Source organism: Myotis nattereri (assembly GCF_964212035.1).
Source record: "Myotis nattereri genome assembly, chromosome: 7".
In the NCBI taxonomy this organism is placed as follows: domain Eukaryota; kingdom Metazoa; phylum Chordata; class Mammalia; order Chiroptera; family Vespertilionidae; genus Myotis; species Myotis nattereri.
This window is the reverse complement of record NC_138082.1, coordinates 93,052,773-93,071,698: the sequence shown is the minus strand read 5'-3', so window position 1 is coordinate 93,071,698 and position 18,926 is coordinate 93,052,773. Positions and strand designations below refer to the sequence as shown.

General features: G+C 61.9%; 1 protein-coding gene across 7 annotated transcripts in view; it reads left to right on the top strand.

The window, feature by feature from the left end:
* The window catches only part of BIN1 (bridging integrator 1), a 52,130-nt gene that overhangs the window by 13,756 nt on the left and 19,448 nt on the right, over positions 1 to 18,926 (top strand). For all 7 annotated transcript variants that reach the window (XM_081095278.1, XM_081095275.1, XM_081095272.1 and 4 more), the window contains exon 2: positions 15,617 to 15,697. In XM_081095278.1, the coding sequence (XP_080951404.1) occupies positions 15,617 to 15,697 (81 nt within the window). The remainder of the gene's footprint in view (positions 1 to 15,616; positions 15,698 to 18,926) is intronic.

Below are 18,926 nucleotides of genomic sequence, written 5' to 3'. Positions count from 1 at the left end.
CCCAGCAGGAGGTGCTCCTCCCACCCCACCCACCCAACTCTCACCCCGTTTCTGTAGAGCTGCCCAGAGCAGACACAGCTGGTCACCGCCCGAGGGGTGACCGAGGCAGGTGGGCGGGGAGTGGGAGCGGCAGGAGTCTGATGGTGGGGTCCGTCCTGACCGCCCAGGGGCCCTGGCTGGTGTGTCCCCACCTCCCTTCCTGACATCTCTGGGTGCCTCAGACTCACCACGATCCCCAGGGATCCCCAGGTGTCCCTGCCTCGGATGATGGCAGCTCCTTCCTTCTCAGGGCTCAGACCCTGGAGTCCCTTTCACTTCTCTCTGTCCCCCCTTATCTGACACTTCTCACCATTTCCTGTTCTTGCTGCTGCCGGTCACTGCAGCCACCTCCTGAGCCTCTCTGTGCCGCCCTGCCCTGAGGGCGTTCCCCACAGCAGCCTGAGCTCTTTTAAAACTGCAGGCCAGGCAGGTGTCGGTGTGAGGAACGTCCATGCCTGGGGCGGATTTTATGCGTTTCTTTGAGCCAAACTGGCGGAGATGGCACATGCGGGGAGCAAGGCTCCAGTGTGCGGGAGAGACGGCGCTGCCCCTTCCTCCTCCTCCTCCGTGCACGTGAACCCGCGGGGCAGGGAGGGGGGAAGCCTCCGCAGGTGGGGGTGTGTGCTCTCTTCAGGGCCAGCGCCTCGGTCTGACGGCCTGTGCAGCGGGTGTGAGCCTAGACGGCAGAAACACGGCGAGGGCTGGTTCACGGCACCGAGGGCCTGGGTGTGAGAACCCCCTGCGCCCTGCCCAGTTCGGACTTTATGGGCAGATCGCCCCGGGAGGCCGCTTTCCATAAAACCCCCTTTTTGTTGGCAGCCCTCTCTTCAGAACGTCGGCCTCGGTCCAGGGCCTTTGCGCTCGCTGTGCCGCTGCCTGGCCTGCCCGCCTCCTCGTGTGTCAGATGCCAGGTTCCTGAGCTCCTTCCCAGAGCAGCACCTCTGCCCCATGCCCGTGCCTGCAGGCCTCTCGGTGGTGGACTGAGCACCACATGCTGTCCCTCGGGGCACTGGCCCCTCCAGGCCAGGGACCGTGCTTTGCTGCCTGCAGATCAGAGCTAGGCAGTCAGGGAGGGCATCCAAGAGGAGCCGAGCCTCACAGCCCAGTGGGCAAGGCCCGGTGTCCAGGGTGCGGGCTCCTCACGGGAAGGGCCGTTGAGGCTGAGCTGTGAGGGTGAAGTCAGGTGGGGCCACTGAAGAGGGGCAGCGGGTGAGCAGTCCTTTCCTCCACTGGAGTGTGGCTGGGTGGGTGGACGAGTAGGGAGGGAGGGGTCCATCCTGACTGCCCAGGGGCCTGGCTGGTGTGTCCCCACCTGCCCTCCTGACATCTGGAGGGAGGGCTGATAGCCTTGGTCACGTAAGGGGGCCAGCCTTCCTCTGGGTGGTCTTGGCCCTTCCGAAGCCCTCCTGCTGCCTGTGGACTCCTGGTTCTGTGAGGCTAGGAATGGGCCCCACCTGATGGGGGACCCCTGGGGAGAGGGGAGCCTGTCCCGCCAGCCAGGGCCTCCAGCACGCCCGGCTTAGTGCTGCCTTAGCCCCCCTCCTCCGGGCAGACCCCCCCGGGAGGTGGGCTGAGAGTTCACATTCTAGCTGCTCACTCAGCCTCGAGATCAGGGCTTTGAGGCTCAGTGTCTCCCGGGGAACAGCTGGTAAGGCTTTCGGGCGCCTTTGGCGAGTGGCTGCTGCTGTTCTGTGGCCTCCCCCGCCCCAGCCCCACGGCCCTCGCAGGCACCGCCCCTTCACCAGCCTGACTTTGGCCCCTGCTGCCTCTGCTCCTTGTGCTCTGGTCCAGGCTGGCCCAGCCACCTGCCCACCTGGCTTCCACAGGCTTATCTGCTGCCCGGGTGGAATTTCAGGCCCTGGGAGGGGCTGGGCGAGGAGGGGAGGCAGTCTGGCAGCCTGGAGCGACTGGAAACTCCCCACCTGGGGCGAGGCTTCCCTTCTGCCTGGGGAGGGATGTGGAGGAGGAGCCCCCCATCACTCAGCCCCCGGAGCCATCACCTGGGAAGGGCCTGGGCTGGGAGGCCACTTCTGCACGTGGGCTTCTGAACAAGCAGTCCCATTTCAAGGCATTACTGTGGGGCTGGCCGAGCGTTATGTGTCCTGCTGAGGACGTAAAAGAGGAAACCAACATCCCTTTTCACTCTCGCCAGCATTTCGTAAAGGAAAGAGAAAGTCACTGAAAGAGGAAGGAGGTAATCTCCCTGCGATCAGAGCGAGGCAGTCTGAGGACTGTAAGGTGCGGTCTCCCAAGAAAGACCAGTGGCTTCCTTGTCTGTCAGCTGTTCGACCAGGACTGGTGTCCGGCACAGCGATTCTCAGAACACGGACTTAAAAGCAGATCGCCGAGGGGCGGGGGAGGCCCTGGAGCTTTGGGGGGCAAGAGGAACCCGTAAATGTTTCCTAGTTTTACATGTCATTGCTAAAGTCTTTGCGAACTTGGAATCCGGCTACAGTCTGTCTAACTGTGTTGGTTATATCCCCAAAGTGTTATCTCTACCAGTAAAATTTTTGGGATGCAGCAAGATGGAATGTGAATCTTTTGCAAGAAACCCTGGACAGGCTGCCTCTTATTCCCTGTTTGAGAATCACAAGTTGATTTTGGGCTTTGGGATCATCAGGTTTGGGCTCCTGGTTCTGCCACTCGCCGGCTGAGGGACTTCTCTGAGCCCGTTTCTTCATCTGTAGAATGGGACTAACTGTCACCATCTCGGTTGCCCTGGTGACATGACACCACCTGTCAGGGTGTCAGGGTTGTGCCCCCTCAGTGTGGGTCCTTGGACCTGGCTCTCTGGGGTCAGGCCTTGCTGCGTGATTTCAGTGAAGCTCCTTGGAGCTCAGAAGGAGGGGCAGGTACAGTGCCCCCGCTGGTGTCCACGGAGAGCTTGCAGGGCTGGCGGGTGTGTGGCTGGGAGATGGAATATGCTGGTTAGGGGTCCCCTCTGCAGTGCGAGCCGGGCTCACGGTGTTTGCCTGGGAGGAAGGAGGATGGCAGCCAGCCGGGGGAACAGAGGACCCAAGTGAGGGTGGGGGGCGGAGAGACCTGGGCCAGGCCTGACTCTCAGGGGCAGCACGTGCCCCAGAGCCGGACCGCCACAAGCTGGGCCCTTCTGCCTGGGCTGTGTTGGCTCCCTTTCTCTGTTTTCTCTCCAGTCTCCTACATCATCTCGTTCTAATACGGCTTCTCCTGGCCTCTGCTCTGCTTCTTGCCTGGCTCTGTGGCCTCTTTGTGGTTCCTGCCACCTTCCTGCTGTGCCTGGAGGCAACCGAAGGGCCTTGGGAAGGAGCCCTGTTGGGGAGCATGTGTGTGTGCACTGACAGGTGGCAAGCATCAGCATGTGACCATGTGAGTGCTGTGTGTGCCTGCTGCATGGGCATGGGGACCTGTGCGTGTGCAGAGGGGACCTGTGCGTGTGCAGAGGGGAGCTGTGTGTGTGTGGAGGGAAGTTGTGCATGTGCAGAGGGGACCTGTGCGTGTCCAGAGGGAAGCTGTGTGTGTGCAGAGGGAAGCTGTGCATGTGCAGAGGGAAGCTGTGCGTTGCAGAGGGGGCATGTGCATGTGCAGAGGTGGCCTGTGCGTGTGCAGAGGGGACCTGTGCGTGTGCAGAGGGAAGCTGTGCGTGTGCAGAGGGAAGCTGTGCATGTGCAGTCCGGACCTGTGCGTGTGCAGAGGGGACTTGTGCGTGCGCAGAGGGAATCTGTGCATGTGCAGAGGGAAGCTGTGCGTGTGCAGAGAGGGCATGTGTGTGTGTGCAGAGGGAAGCTGTGCGTGTGCAGAGGGAAGCTGTGCGTGTGCAGAGGGGAGCTATGTGTGTGCAGAGGGGAGCTGTGCGTGTGCAGAGGGAAGCTGTGCGTGTGTAGAGGGGACCTGTGTATGTGCAGAGGGAAGCTGTGCGTGTGCAGAGGGAAGCTGTGCGTGTGTAGAGAGGACTTGTGTGTGTGCAGAGGGAAGCCGTGTGTGTGCAGAGGGGGCCTGTGTGTGTGTGCAGAGGGAAGCTGTGCATGTGTAGAGGGGACCTGTGCATGTGCAGAGGGAAGCTGTGCGTGTGCAGAGGGGAGCTGTGCATGTGCAGAGGGGAGCTATGTGTGTGCAGAGGGAAGCTGTGTGTGTGCAGAGGGGACCTGTGTGTGTGCAGAGGGAACCTGTGCGTGTATAGAGAGGACTTGTGTGTGTGCAGAGGGAAGCCGTGTGTGTGCAGAGGGGACCTGTGTGTGTGTGCAGAGGGAAGCTGTGCATGTGTAGAGGTGACCTGTGTGTGTGCAGAGGGAAGCTGTGCGTGTGCAGAGGGAAGCTGTGCATGTGCAGAGGGGAGCTGTGTGTGTGTGCAGAGGGAAGCTGTGCGTGTGCAGAGGGGAGCTGTGTGTGTGCAGAGGGAAGCTGTGCATGTGTAGAGGGGACCTGTGTGTGTGCAGAGGGAAGCTGTGCGTGTGCAGAGGGAAGCTGTGCATGTGCAGAGGGGAGCTGTGCATGTGCAGAGGGGAGCTGTGTGTGTGCAGAGGGAAGCTGTGTGTGTGCAGAGGGGACCTGTGTGTGTGCAGAGGGAAGCTGCATGGGGCTAGAGTGCTGAGGAGTATTTTGGGCTCCTAGGGATGGGATGCAGTTCCTGGCTCTTGCCCAAGGCCAATCCTAATATATAAAAAACCAGGGGCCTTCGTGACTGAAACAACCAGACGGACGACCGAGCAGCAGGCTTCGTGGGGTGTCAAGGCCGGCAGGGGGGTTAAGTGAGGGACGAACAAATGACTGAACAGCAGGCTGTTGGGGGCGACCAGGCCGGCAGCGGGGTTAGTGAGGGATGATCAAATGACTGAACAGCAGGCTGTTGGGGGCGACCAGGCTGGCAGGGGGGGCAGTGAGGGACGAGCAGGCTGGCAGGGGGGGCAATTGGGGGCAACCAGGCTGGTGGGGGGGCAGTAAGGGGCGACCAGGCTGGCAGGGGAGGCAGTTAGGGGCAAACAGACCAGTAGAGGGGGGCAGTTGGGGGCACCCAGGCCAGCAGGGGTGGGGGGGTGAAGTTAGGGGCAACCAGTCTGGTGGGGGGGACAGTTGGGGGTGATCAGGCAGGCAGGCAAAGGCAGTTAGGGGTGATCAGGCTGGCAGGGGGGTCAGTTAGGGGTGATCAAGCAGGCAGGTAGGTGAACAGTTAGGAGCCAGCGGTCCCGGATTGTGAGAGGGATGTCCGACTGCTGGTTTAGGCCTGATCCCTCCCAATCCTGAGGGGACCGAGATTGGAGAGGGTGCAGGCTGGCTGAGGGGACCCCCCCTCCCCGACCTGTGCATGAATTTTGTGCAACAAGCCTCTAGTCTACACTAATAAAAGACAAACATGCAAATTGACTGTACCTTCACTACGCCTTAAGCCATGCCCACTAGCTAATCAGAGCGACTATATACAAATTAACCCAAACAAGATGGCAGCCACGGAGTTGGAGCAAGCAGGAGGCTTGGTTGTCCCAATGATGGAGGAAGCCACGCTTCCCTCCCGCCTGCCCTGGCCAGCTCTGAGCTCCTCTCTAGGCTACAAAATTTCAATTATAGAAGGTAAATAAGTCCCAGAATAAAAAAAAGAGAGAGAGAAAAAGGAGAGGCTGGGAGCTTCTGTCACCAGGGGGGCTTGGCCAGCCTGAAAATGGCCCTCAGCCCCTCACCCAGACTGGCCAGGCACCCCAGTGGGGACCCCCCCCCACCCTAAAGGGGGTGTGGCCAGCCTGAAAACAGCCATCAGCCCCTCACCCAGGCTGGTTAAACCTCCATGGGGTGAGGGTCCCCGCTTGGGGGGGGGCGCTTGACCAGCCTGCAAACAGCCATCAGCCCCTCACCCAGGCTGGCCAGGCACCCCAGTGGGGACCCCCACCCTGAAGGGGGTGTGACCAGCCTGCAAACAGCCATCAGCCCCTCACCCAGGCTGGCCAGGCACCCCAGCGGGACCCCCACCCTGATCCGGGACACCCTTCAGGGCAAACCAGCCGGCCCCCACCCATGCACCAGGCCTCTATCCTATATAATAAAAGGGTAATATGCAAACTGACCCTAACAGCAGAACGACTGGGAATGACTGTCACTATGACACACCCTGACCACCAGGGGGAAGATGCTCAATGCAGGAGCTGCCCCCTGGTGGTCAGTGCACTCCCACAGGGGGAGCTCTGCTCAGCCACAAGCCAGGCTGATGGCTGCCAGTATAGTGGTGGTGGTGGGAGCCTCTCCTGCCTCCTCAGCAGCGCTAAGGATGTCAGACTGCAGCTTAGGCCTGCTCCCCGCTGGCAAGTGGACATCCCCCGAGGGCTCCCGGGCTGCCAGAGGGATGTCTGATTGCCAGCTTAGGCCCAGTCCCCTGGGGAGCAGGCCTAAGCCTGCAGGTGGTCGTCCCCCGAGAGGTCCCAGACTGGGCCTCTAGTGCACCGGGCCTCTAGTCTATATATATAAAAGCCTAAATGACAAAAAGACCGGTCGGCTGGCCGCTATGATGTGCACTGACCACCAGGGGCAGATGCTCAATACAGGATGCCCACAGAGGGAGCACCACTCAATGAGCTTACTGGGCGGCGGCGGTGGTGGCAGGTGCAGCAGGGCTGGGATGAGTGGGAACAGTGCCCGGCCTGGGCTCAGGTTCCTCCCCGGCCGCCTGCTGTTTCGCATAGTACATCCCTTGGGGGGATGTCACTGCTGGTTTTGGCCCAATCCTCGCAGGTCCCTCTGCCTGGCCTGCAGGGATCAGGCTGAAACTGGCAGTCCGACATCCCCTGAGGGATCCTGAATTGTGAGAGGGCACAGGCCAGACTGAGGGACCCCACTGGTGCACGAATCTGTGCACCGGGCCTCTAGTGTTTAATATTTACCTCTTAAAACGTCATCAAGCCTTTGGGAAGCTGTAAGGCAAAGCCTTTTGGTACTGCAGGAGGCTAAGGAGTTGTTTTTGGCCAAAGCTTCTCAGCCACGTGTCCTAAACTTCTTTTCTGGACCCTGAGCTGCTACTCCCTCCAGCTGGGCTGGAGCCAGGCCAAGGGGTCCACAGGCTTGACACTGCCCAGGGAGTCCAGGCCTCTCTCTCTAGCCCCTCTCTCCACAGTCCCCTCTCAAGCCAGATGCCCAGCAGCAGCTCTGGCCACTGGAGATGACCAGCCTGGAGGAGTGATGCGGCCCCGAAGGCAGATTCCTGCTCCCCTCGGAGTGCGTTCGCTGGCCCAGAGGGAGAAGCAGGGTTTCTGGGCTGGGTCAGAAGACAAAGCTGCTCCCAACTGCAGTCACCCACCGGCTCAGGATCAAGAGCCACATCCCAGAGATGCACCTGGTGAAAGGACCAGGAGCCAGAATATCCAGGTCTGGTCCTGGCCAGCCCCCAGGGCACCCCAGCGCTCCACCTCACTAAGGGGGATGCCAGCCCACTTAGAAGAGGCCAAGGAGGGCAGGCGCTTGAGGGCTGCTGGCTGCAGCAGCTGGGGCCCTGCCAGAGTGCAGGCCCTGGCTGGGGCTTGGACCAGTGGGTGGGCGGGGCCGGCAGGCTGGCTGGTTTGCTGTGCACATGAGCTCCGAGCCACGCTGTTCACCACCACAAACCACAGAGCCCTGCCTTTGCTGCTTCAGGCATTACTTAATGAGTCCACATTACTTAATGTCTCAGCATGTCCTCGTCTCTCTAAAGTGGGGGTGAGCCCACAGCCCTGGGCATGGCCTAGAGCAGTGATGGCGAACCTGTGACACGTCTGTCAGAGGTGACACGCGAACTCATTTTTTTGGTTGATTTTCTTTTTTAAATGGCATTTAAATATATAAAATAAATATAAAAATTATGCCTTTTTTTTACTATGGTTGCAAATATCAAAAAATTTCTGTATGTGACACGGCACCAGAGTTAAGTTAGGGTTTTTCAAAATGCTGACACGCCGAGCTCAAAAGGTTCGCCATCACTGGCCTATAGATTACAGGAGATGCCAGGGCACACCTCCCCCGAAAGGGCACCAGGGCTTCTTAGAGAAATGGCTGAGCCGGCAGTATCTGTAGTGGGAGGAAGTGAGCAAATGCTCGAGACCTGGGCCGTCCAGAGGCGCCCATGGCCAAATCCTATCTAATAAAAGAGAAACATGGTAATTGGCGTACGACCGCTACCCTTCCCATTGGCTAATCAGGGCAGTATGCAAATTAACTGTCAGCCAAGATGGCGGCCGGCAGCCAGGCAGCTTGAAACTAACATGAGGCTTGCTTGCTTCAGTGACGGAGGACTCCAACGTTCCCCGCCTGCCGCTGCAGGCCTCTGAGCTGCAAGCAACTATGTAACAAACATAGAAACTAAACAAAACCCCAGAAACCTGCCGGGCTTCAGCCAGCAGGATCTCAACATTATAAGCAAAGGCCAGAAACCTACTTTCAGCAGCGGAGGCCTAAGAGCTGGAGCCAAGCCTCAAAGCTAAAGCTGGCCCAGAATAAAAAAAAAAAGAAAAGAAAAAAAGGAGCAGTTGGGAGCTTCAGTCACCCCCAGCCTGAAAACAGCCCTCAGCCCCTCACCCAGACTGGCCAGGCACCCCAGTGGGGACCCCCACCCTGAAGGGTGTGTGACCAGCTGCAAACAGCCATCATCCCCTCACCCAGGCTGGCCAGGCACCCCAGTGGGGACCCCCACCCTGAAGGGTGTGTGACCAGCTGCAAACAGCCATCATCCCCTCACCCAGACTGGCCAGGCACCCCAGTGGGGACCCCCGCCCTGATCCAGGACACCCTTCAGGGCAAACCAGCCGGCACCCACCCATGCACCAGGCCTCTATCCTATATAGTAAAAGGGTAATATGCCTCCCAGCACCGGGATCAGCGGAGCCGTGAGGCCTCCCGGCACCAGGATCAGCGTGACAGGGGGCAGCGCCCAAACCCCCTGATCGACCTGCGGCTCTGTGTGTGACAGGGTGCAGCGCCCCAACCCCCTGATCGGCCCTGCTCTGTGTGTGACAGGGTGCGGTGCCCCAACCACCCCCCAGCCCCCACGGGCCCTGCTCTGTGTGTGACGGGGTAGAGCCATAACCTCCCCATCCGCCCTGCCCTGAGTGTGAGAGTGGCGGCACCCCAACCCCCTGATCGGCCCTGCTCTGTGGGTGATAGAGGGTGGTGCCCCAACCCCCTGATGGGCCCTGCTCTGTGCGTGACAGGGGGCTGTGCCCCAACCCCCTGATGGGCCCTGCTCTGTGCGTGACAGGGTACAGAGCCCCAACCCCCCTGATGGGCCCTGCTCTGTGAGTGACAAGGGGAAATGCCCCAACCCCCTGATTGGCCCTGCTCTGTGCATGACGGGGTGGCGCTGCAACCTCCCCATCGACCCTGCCTTGAGTGTGACAGGGGATGGTGCCCCAACCCCCAATCAGCCCTACCCTGAGCGTGACTGAGGGTGGCATCGCAACCTCCCGATCGCCCTGCTCTGTGTATGACGGGGCGGCGCCCCAACTCCCCAATCGGCCCTGCTCTGAGCCTGACCAGGGACTGCACCTAGGGATTGGGCCTGCCCTCTGCCACCCGGGAGCAGGCCTAAGCCAGCAGGTCGTTATCTCCCAAGGGGTCCCAGACTGCGAGAGGGCACAGGCCGGGCTGAGGGACCCCCCTCCCCCCCAGTGCACAAATTTTTGTGCACCGGGCCTCCAGTTTGAATATAAGAGAGTTTGAGTATCAAAAAGAGTAATGAAGGTAGGAGGCTCTAACTCACTGATGCAAAATCGAGACCTGAGTCGGTGAACATGCCCACCCTCCCCAATGCCAGGCGGAGGGCATGGTGGCAGCACTGGGACCTGGTCCCGCACGGAGAGGGTGCTGCCTGGGACGCCGTGCGCACCGAGCGGGGCCTGGCTGGGATGCAGGCCTCACTCAGCAGGTCCGAGGCGGGAAGGGGACATGGACCTTCTGTGTCTGCACTGGCCGGGCTCCCGGGGGCCGGATGCTGGTCCGTGGCCCCCGCTTGGAGGAGCAGCGTGTGAGGATGGTGACGGCGCTGGGTGAAGAGTTGTCGGCCTCACACGTCCACAGTGACAGTGCCTCCCCGTCAGATGCCCAGTCCGTTAGCAAGAGGAGCATTACCTTTAGGCAGAGACCTGGCCAGCGCCCCCACCGTGGTCCGGCTCAGCACGCCAGGCGCCCCACGTCATGTGGCAGGAAGGACACAGCAGCACCTCAGTCATCTCCTTGCCACACAGGGCTTAACCTGAACTTAGTCACAAAGAAATAAGCAGATGAATCAAGTGTGGCGCATTCCCCATGGGCAAAGTTTGTGCTCGTAAAATTGTTAGTGTCACAAGAGAAAAGAATGTATCCGATAACCAGTAACCAGTAGGTGTGCGGGGAATATTCCGGATGGAAGGGGACAGAGACATGGCCTTCAAAAGCAGTGTGGGGACCATGTTGGACGCCAGATCTAAAAACAGCAGAGACAAGGGATATTTGGGGGCAAGTAGGGATATTTGGGTCTGGGCTCTGCCTGTCAGCTCCCTCTCCAGCCTGGTGGACACTCACGGGTTGTGGGCAGAATGTCCCATCTGGGCATGTCTGGGGGGAAGGGTCACTGGTGGCTTTGGCCCGATTCCAGTGGCCCTGCCTCACTGTCCCCTCTTGGGGTGTCACCCCCAGAACGGGCCCAGCTGTGGGAAAACCCGGCCCTCCGCCTGCCTGTCGGGAGCCCGTGTGAGGGTTCCAGGATGTGCGTCCTGTCCTGTGGTCCCCGACCACAGCTCTGTGGGGAGGAAGCCGCCGGTGGTGCCGCCCCCGCGGGCGGGCTCACTCCGAGACCAAGGCTGCCAAGGGAGGTGGCAGGGCTGCAGGAGATGAGGAAGGTGACGGCTTCTGGGGGTCCGCAGCCGGGTGGGGGTCTTGTGGGGAGCGGGATGAAGCCCCGCGGGCGTGTGGGTGTGTGTGGGTGTGGGTTGGAGTTCTGCGGACACTCTGGGGGGAGATGGGGCCCGTGGCCACCGTGACAGGACCGGGCCCAGCGCCTGGAGGCAGGGCTGACTGGGAATGTGGGCCCTGCCTCCCACGGCCTTCCCTCCTCCTCCCCAGCCTGAGGTTCTAGAAAGGACTTGTTCCTGCCGTGTGCCAGGCCATTCAGAGGGGGGCATGTGTCCCCATCAGTGTCGGGGTTCGGCCCCTCTGGGAGTCAAGGCCCCAGGAGGAGCCGGGGCTCAGGCTCAGGGCTCAGAGGCCACCCGGGTCAGCGCCGAGGGGAGCCTGCGAGCTCCCTGCCCCGGCCTGCCCTCTGGGCTGGCAGCTCGGCAGGGTGGGCGCAGCGCTCAGGCCTGGCTCCAGGGCCTTAGGCTGGTCCCGATGTCTGTGCTCGGTGCCACCTGCTCGTGGAGGGGGACACTTACCTGGGAGGAGGGAGACTTCTGGTGGGCGGGGCCTGCTCTAGTTCCAGTAGCTGGCCCCTGCCCTGTGGGCTGGGAGGCCCTGCAGCACAGCTGTCGGAGGCACTGTCCCGGGGCCTGGCTTGTCCCCAGCTGCTTTCCAGGAGGAGCAGAGGGAGGGGCTCTGCTGCGGCTGAGAGAGAGGCACAGCAGGGGCTGGGGAGCCCTCACTCTTCCAGGCCGGCGTGGGCAGCCCCACCCAGCCTGGTCACAGCCCTGGTTCAGAGGTGGCCAGGGTGCTGTCAGAATGCGCCGCTCTGTCACTTTGGGGTGTCACCAGAGTGCCCTTCGCAGGCGTTGCTGCGCTGCTGCTATCTGCTGCTCTGAGGAGGTGCTGAGAGGCTGAGGCAAGAGGTGTGAGAGGAGCTGGCAGCACTGAGCAGGAGGTGTCCTGGGCCACGGGCAGTCCTGTGGGCCAGCCCCTGGGGTGGGGGCCTGTGTGCTGCTCTCAGTCCCCTCATCAAAAGGCTCCCGTGTTTGTTGCAAAGGGAGACCCTTGTGATAAGTGCATGAGAGTGTGGCCCTGTCCCCGCTGCCCCCCGCCCCCCGCCCCCCAGCCCCGGACAGAGTGGGTCCTGACGGCGCCCCACCAGGCCTCCTCACCCTGCTCTGCTCATCCTCCAGCCCTCTCCTCCGCCTGTCTTCCCCCTCCCTCCTCCCTCCTCCCTCCTCCCTCCTCCCTCCTCCCTCCTCCCTCTGCGCCCCCCCCCCCCCCCCCCCGTGCCATCCTGCAGGCGGTGGGTTCTGTGTGTGTGTAGTAGGGGCAGGCCTGGCAAGGCTGGGGACCGCAGCCTGGGGCCTCCGGTGGAGAGGGGCACACACCTGGAAGGCTGAGCAGCCTGTGGGTGGCGGGAGGGCTGGGCTGCTGCTGGGGAGGGCGGCAGTCCCAGCTGAGGCGGCAGGAAGTAGGAAGCCAGGGCAGTGGAGGCTGTGGGACTTCCTGGACTGAATTGTGTCCTGGCCCCTGCCATTGGGCAGGTGGGTTCAGATTGGTTTTCCTTCCAGTTGCCACACTGGGAGCTCCTTGAGGACAGGGACCCGGCCACGTGTCCTCCTTCCCTCACCTCTCAGATGGGGGAGGGTTCCAGTGGGGCTTGGACAAGGCCAGGACCAGCGTGCGTCCACTGAGCTGGCTTTCTGGCCTCCTCCACGCGGTGGCGCGGTGTTCCCCCCGCTCAGAGGTGGGCGCTGAGGTCAGGAGAGGTGGAAGCAGGGGCCCGAGTGCTCCCGGAGCCTCTCGACCTGGCCACGTGCAGGCTGCTGCTTCAGGCCGGGACCCACTGGAGCCAGCCTGGTACCCAGGACCAGACATCGGACTGGCAGGAGCGCCAGCCCCTGGTCCTAGGGGCTCCCTCCCCTGGCAAGCTTTCCTGTGCACTAGGCACACACATGGCCATAGAGGACTGCGTAGAAGAGACTGAAGTTGAGAGATGGTTCAAGGCCATGACTCTGCCCTCAAAGCCCATGGCTCAGTTTAGCTAGCGGTCACCAAGAACATGTGTCTGACCTGTGCCTAGTCCTGTATAGGAGCTGGGACAGAGAGCTGGACACTGTCCCTGACCTCAGGCTGTTCACGTGGCTGGGGCAGGGCCAGCGTAGACACGCGGGCACCATTGCACAGTGATGAGGGGCATGGTTCTCAGGCCCTCAGTGGTACAGGGTGGTGTGCAGCAGGGCGCTTCACAAAGCAAGGTTTTGAAGGATGAATAGGAGTTTGTTGTGTGTACAGGTATTCCCATGCATACATGATCCGTGTGTGTGTCCAACGTCTCGAGATGCCATCTGTCTGGACCTGGTGTGAGGGTTGGTGTTGCCAGGCCTGGCCTGAGTGTGAGGGCTGCCCTGACGGGCTCACTGTTACTCGAGGATGTTCTTGGGCCAGGACCTGAGGTGAGCTCTACAGACACGGGCCTCAGGTGGGTGCCATGTTCTCCCATTTTCCCGACAAGGCACTGAGGCTGAGAGCGATGGGACGAGCCCTGTTTTCCAGGGTCTGCTCACTGCCTGGCCGGTCTCTAGCTGGCCTGCCGTAAGTCCCGAAGCTCACCCAGGCGGCTGTGGCGCGCTGGGAGTCCTGAGGGAGGGATAAATCTTTGGGGATTCAGTGCATATCCTTAGGGAGAAGGGGAGGGCAGGGCCCAGACAGGGCCACCTCCCTGATCCTCCGGGCTTGAGGGCGGCTGCCCAGGCCCTGCTCCTGCTCCCTGGGAGCCCCTGGCTTTCTTGGTGGCCCCATGGGTTTCTGGACCCACGGGTCCATTTCTCTCTTTGGAGGGGGAGGCCCCTACCTAAGCTCAGGCACCCCTGCGGGATTCCCATGGGACCAGAGGGCGGTGGGGGTCGCTTTCCTCTCCTCCCCTCGCCTGAGTGTGGGCCGTGTGATCCAGCTGCGCTTGCCCAGTGGACTGTGTCCTGACGGTGTAGCACATGGTTGTTCCGGGGCCGCTCCCCAAGGCCCATCCCTGCCTTCCTGCTGCTCACTGTCCTCTGCGGCCTCCCGTTGCCTCGAGTGATGGAAATTCCTCGGTAATGTACCCTCATCTTCCTGGTCTCCTTGCCTTTGCTGTAAGCTCTCTCCGTTGGAGCTGTAGCTTCCCCCAGGAAGTCCTCCTTGATTACCCAGGCTAGATGGAATTTCTGTCCTGGGCTCTCCTACAGGACCATGTGCTCCCTCGCTGCTGGGGCTGGACCAATGTCTGTCCCAGCAGAGGAGCCTGGATCTGAGCAGGCACTTGGCAAGAGATGCCAAATGTACTGTGTGATAAGAGAGAACCTGAGAGCTGATTGGCTGCTGTGGCGCCTGGGCCAGCCAGAGAAGGAGCAGCCCGGAGCACAGGCCCTCCTGGGCCAGTCAGGGCTCTGCACACCCCTCAGGGCCCCAGCCTGGGGCTTGGGTGGGCAAAGCTGGTGCTCGAGGCCCGCTTCAGGGTCTGCGAAGGGAGAACGTGGCTGAAGGGAGTGATGGTGGTGGCTGCTGGTCTCAGACAGCTGCTGGGCTGGCTCCTGGTCCTGTGCAGCCCAGCCTGCTGGGTACCCAGCCCTGGCCTGTCCCCGCCTTTCCCCGCTGCGTGCCACCCCCACCGCCACCTGTTTCCTCTCATTCTTGTTGAGTTGGGGCCACTGCCTCTACTGAGCTGTCAGCGTTGTTCTTTCTGCTGCTTAATGGAGGTGCCTGCCCAGGGCTGCGGATGGCAGTCTCTGGCTCCTCCGTCTTGGTCTCAGCTTCCCTCTTCTTGCAACCCCCCCCCCCCCGCACCCCCATCCCTGCCTCAGCATCCCCTCTCTGCTCCCAGCTCATCTTTCTCAGCTCTTCTCCATGGCCCTCCCCTCCTTCCATGCCTCTATTTTGTGCCTTTCTCTCCTGCTCTTCCCCCCTCTACCCTTCCTCTTCCCCTCCCCTCCTCTCTCTCCTGGAGAACTGGGATGGGGTAGGGGGTTGTGGGTAGGGAGTAGGATCTAAGAGGGAGAACCTGATGGGCCAGCCCTTCTGGCTTCCTCCCAGGCTCCTCTCCTAGCGCGCCCCGCCCCCCCCCCCCCCGCCTTTACTCACCTCTGCCCTCCACTCCTCCCCAGCGTGTGTGCGTGTGTGCGTGCGTGTGTGTGTGTGTGTGTGTGTATGTGTGTGGGCTGTGGAGGTGGGAGCAGGTGGCTGGGGGGTGGTCATATCTGAAAACCTACTCAGACTGGGAGCTGACTGCTAGGGACACAGAGAGCCTGGCTCCTGGCACCTCTCTGCCCTTCCTCCTGGGTGTCGCCTCCAGCCCGGGACTGAGTTCGGTTGTGGGGCGCTGTGGGGGCCTGTGGGTAGGTGGGGCCGCCCTCGCCCCTTGAGATTAGCTCACCTTTCGCCACCAGGGTGGGGGGAGCACCCAGGGGTGTGCATGAGGTCAGCAAGAGGGGCACCTGATTCCGCATCCTGTCTTTGAAGCTCCCTCCTCCCAGTTCAGGCACTAGGCTGGCCTGTCTTAGGTCCTCCTGTTGGTGATGGGCAGGCCCTGGAGAGAGGGTGTGGTCTGAGCCTTGGTGGGCTCCGTCCTGCTCTTGGGATCATAGCAGCCAGGAGACCTGATGGTCCCAGCGCCTGGGCTGCTGGTACTGGCCAGACCTCCTGGACCCTGGCTGTGGGGGAGGGGCCTGTAGTGTTGCTCAGGGCACTCTTGCTTCGGGTGGTCTCTGCCTCAGGGGCACGCTCCCTCCCTCTGCCTCTGCAGGTCCTCCAGAAACTGGGCAAGGCTGATGAGACGAAGGACGAGCAGTTCGAACAGTGTGTCCAGAATTTCAACAAGCAGCTGGTGAGTGGGGTGGCCCTGGGCCTCAGGGAGCTGGTGGGAATGGGCCTGTGGCTGTGGGTGAATGTGGAGCAGGGGAGCTCAGAGAAGGGGATCGGCAAGGCCATAGGACACTGCCGGGAGGACGGAGCACTGGCATGGGCGCGGACGGGGCTGGAGGGACCAGGCCTCTCTGCTCCTTGTCCGCGTCTGAGGCCTCGGGTCTCAGGAAGCACTGAAAGCACTGCCAACCCAACAGCTGGAATGGAACCCAGGGGAAGGCCCATTTTTTCCTGAGAACTGACAGCCAGGGCCCGGGAGCCTGCAGGGAGAGGGAGAGGGAGAGAGAAACATCAGTGATGAGAGAGAATCATGGATGGGCTGCCTCCTGCACTCCCTGGACTGGGGATGGAGCCTGCAACCCAGGCAAGTGCCCTGACCGGATTGAACCCTGACCTCCTGGTTCATAGGTGAATGCTCAACCACTGAGCCTCGCCTCTGGGCACGCCTTGCGTCTTTGAGATGCTGCTGATGTTCTCTTTATTTTACCGAGGAGGCACTGAGGCTCAGAGGATGAGGCAGGGCTTCCCAGGCCACACAGCTGATGCGGGGGCTTGGGATTCCAAACGCAGACCTTCCCACTTCAGGGGCCTGTGCTGGAGCTGAGCTGAGGTTGCAGGGCAACAGGCCGGCCTGGAGGGAAATGAGCTGCAGCCTGGGGTGGTGGTGGGGAGAAGGGGGCAAGGGGGCTGCCCCAGCAGGCGGGGCTGTTTGCAGAAGGTGAGGAGAGGGCCCCTGGGAGCGAAGGTTCCCTGTGGCCTGGCCCCAGGGCTGTGACCCAAAGGTTGCTCTTCCCATATGTTACTCAGAGTCACGACTCTGGGTCCCTGGCTCTGGGCACGGACTTACATGGATCTTCGGGCCGAGGGGCCAGGCAGGAGCTGGTGCTGGTGGTGCCCTGGCTGGGCACGTGCATTGGCCACTTAGGCTGGCCCTCTTCCCACCCTCAGGTGGCTGGGGGACTGGCTTTTCAGGGGCCAAGGGTAGGAGCAGGAGGGACAAACTTCAGTCCCCACTGGAGACTTGGGGTAGCTTCCCTGGGGGTTGAGGCGACAGGTGGTTCTGGATCTGACAGGTGTGTGGGGTGACTGAGCCCTGGGATGCCAGGATTTAGAAAGGTGTGGGCACTGTCCTGGAGGGAGTGAGGTCAGCGGCCTCGGGCGGGCAGGACCTGGGAGAGGTGGGTTGAGGCCGGTTGGGCGCCGGCAGCGGGCGTCTGCTCGTTACCTGTGACACTGAGCGCAGGGCTGAGGCTAGTCAGGGGCTGGCGGGCGGGAATATGGTCTCAAGGAAGCAAATTCTGAGTCCTTCCTAGGAGGTGGGTCCTAGGAGAAGGCATAGGTGACCTGGCGTCACTTGTTCTCACATCCCTCACGGGCCCACTTGACACTCGTGGCAGTGCACCTGTCCTCCCTCCCGGCTCTGAGCCCTGGAGGCCTCCTGTCCCTCCCCCTGAGCCCCATGAACCTAGCTCAGGCGACCCCGAAGCACCCAGGGTCCTGGGGCCACTGTAGCCTGCAGCCCAGGCCTCCTCATTGCTGTGTTTGTCCTTCCCGCCCCAGGGCCCACCCAGGCTCTGCTCCAGGCGGGCATCCCTGCTGGCCCTGGTGTGGAGTGGCAAGAGGCCGTGGGGGCCAGAGGGGTCCGTGCAGGAGAGGTGCCTGCCCCCGGTCCCCCTGGGAAGGCAGGGGCTCAGTCTTCAGGGGTGGTGGGGAGCACCCTTTGGAGGGAGGTACAGCGGAGACATGGGGTGCTGGCCAAGCTGCCGCCGTGGAGCTGGACCAGGCGCTGGTCCTGGGCTGTGGTGCTGTCCGACTCGAGCCTGGAGAGCAGGCCCAGGGGCAGCGGGTCCAGAACTTTGTCCTCCCGCTGCTCTGCCAGGAGCGTCAGAGCTCCAGGCAGCTGCAGACTCTGCCCAGGCCCCGCGGGGGAGCAGCCGTGTGAAGGGAGCTCACAGATGCTGTGCTGGCCCGGCCCTGCCCTGCTGCGGAAGCAGCTCGATGGGGCAGGGCTGTCCGACTGGAGGCTGATGCGAAGCTGGCTTAGGGTTCCAGCTGCAGCTGCATGTGGGCGGCCCCTTGCACATCTGTGCCCCACATGCCTGTTCACAGTGTGGCCTTGTTTGGGAGGCACAAGGGGCCCTGGTACATCCTGGTGCCCAGGCAAGCACAGCACCTAGGCCCGTGATGGCGAACCTTTGAGCTCGGCGTGTCAGCATTTTGAAAAACCCTAACGTAACTCTGGTGTCACGTCACATACAGAAATTTTTTGATATTTGCAACCATAGTCAAACAAAGACATATTTTTGATACTTAAATGCCATTTAACAAAGAAAAATCAACCAAAAAAATGAGTTCGCATGTCACCTCTGACACACGTGTCATAGGTTCGCCATCACTGACGTAGGCCATGGGCCACCCCTCCCTGGGGGTGAGTCCGCGGGCGCTGGGGCTGTTGCAGGGAGTGAGAAGGGGAGGCCTGGCAGGGAGAAGCTGGGTTTGGAGGGGACCCCAGTGGATCAGGCCCAGCATGATGGTAGCTTCACTCTTGGCCCACTCCCCTGGTGACCCTTTCTCTTACATCCTACACCCTCCCTCCCAGCTGGCCAGCGTCCCGAGAGCCGTGGACCCGGCCCCACTTCTCCGTCCCCGGGCGAGGCCACCCCTTCTCCCCAGGGCCGCCTTCCATCCGGGCACATTGCAGTGGGAGCTGCTGGTCTCGGGCACCATCGGAGCTTTTGGAACAAGGTGCCCCTGCCCCCGCCCACGTGTCTGTACATTGGTCACCGGTCCATGGTTGTCGGAGGGCGGGCCTGCGCACGCCAGTCCCACCATACACGCGTGCTGCGCCGTGTGCTGTCACCGGCCATGCCCCAGTGTCCCACCCGGGACGCCTGTCATCCTGATGTCCTTACAGGGCTGAGAGTAGTGTCTGGAGAGACAGGTGCTGATAACTCAGGATGAATGTCCCCCCGGGCCCACAGCCCCACCGCCCGGTGGAGCCGAGAGCACACTGGCTGCTCGGTGCATGTGTGTGGCGGGCGCACTGCTGCTGTGCTGAGGCTGAGCTGGGGGCCAGGCCCGCCCGGGCGTTTGCACCTCTCTTCTCTGGTCCTGCCATGTCCTGTAAGGACAGCCTTCATTTGCCTGCGGAGTGCAGGGGTGCAGGAAGGAGAGGGTGGAGTACAGGGCGT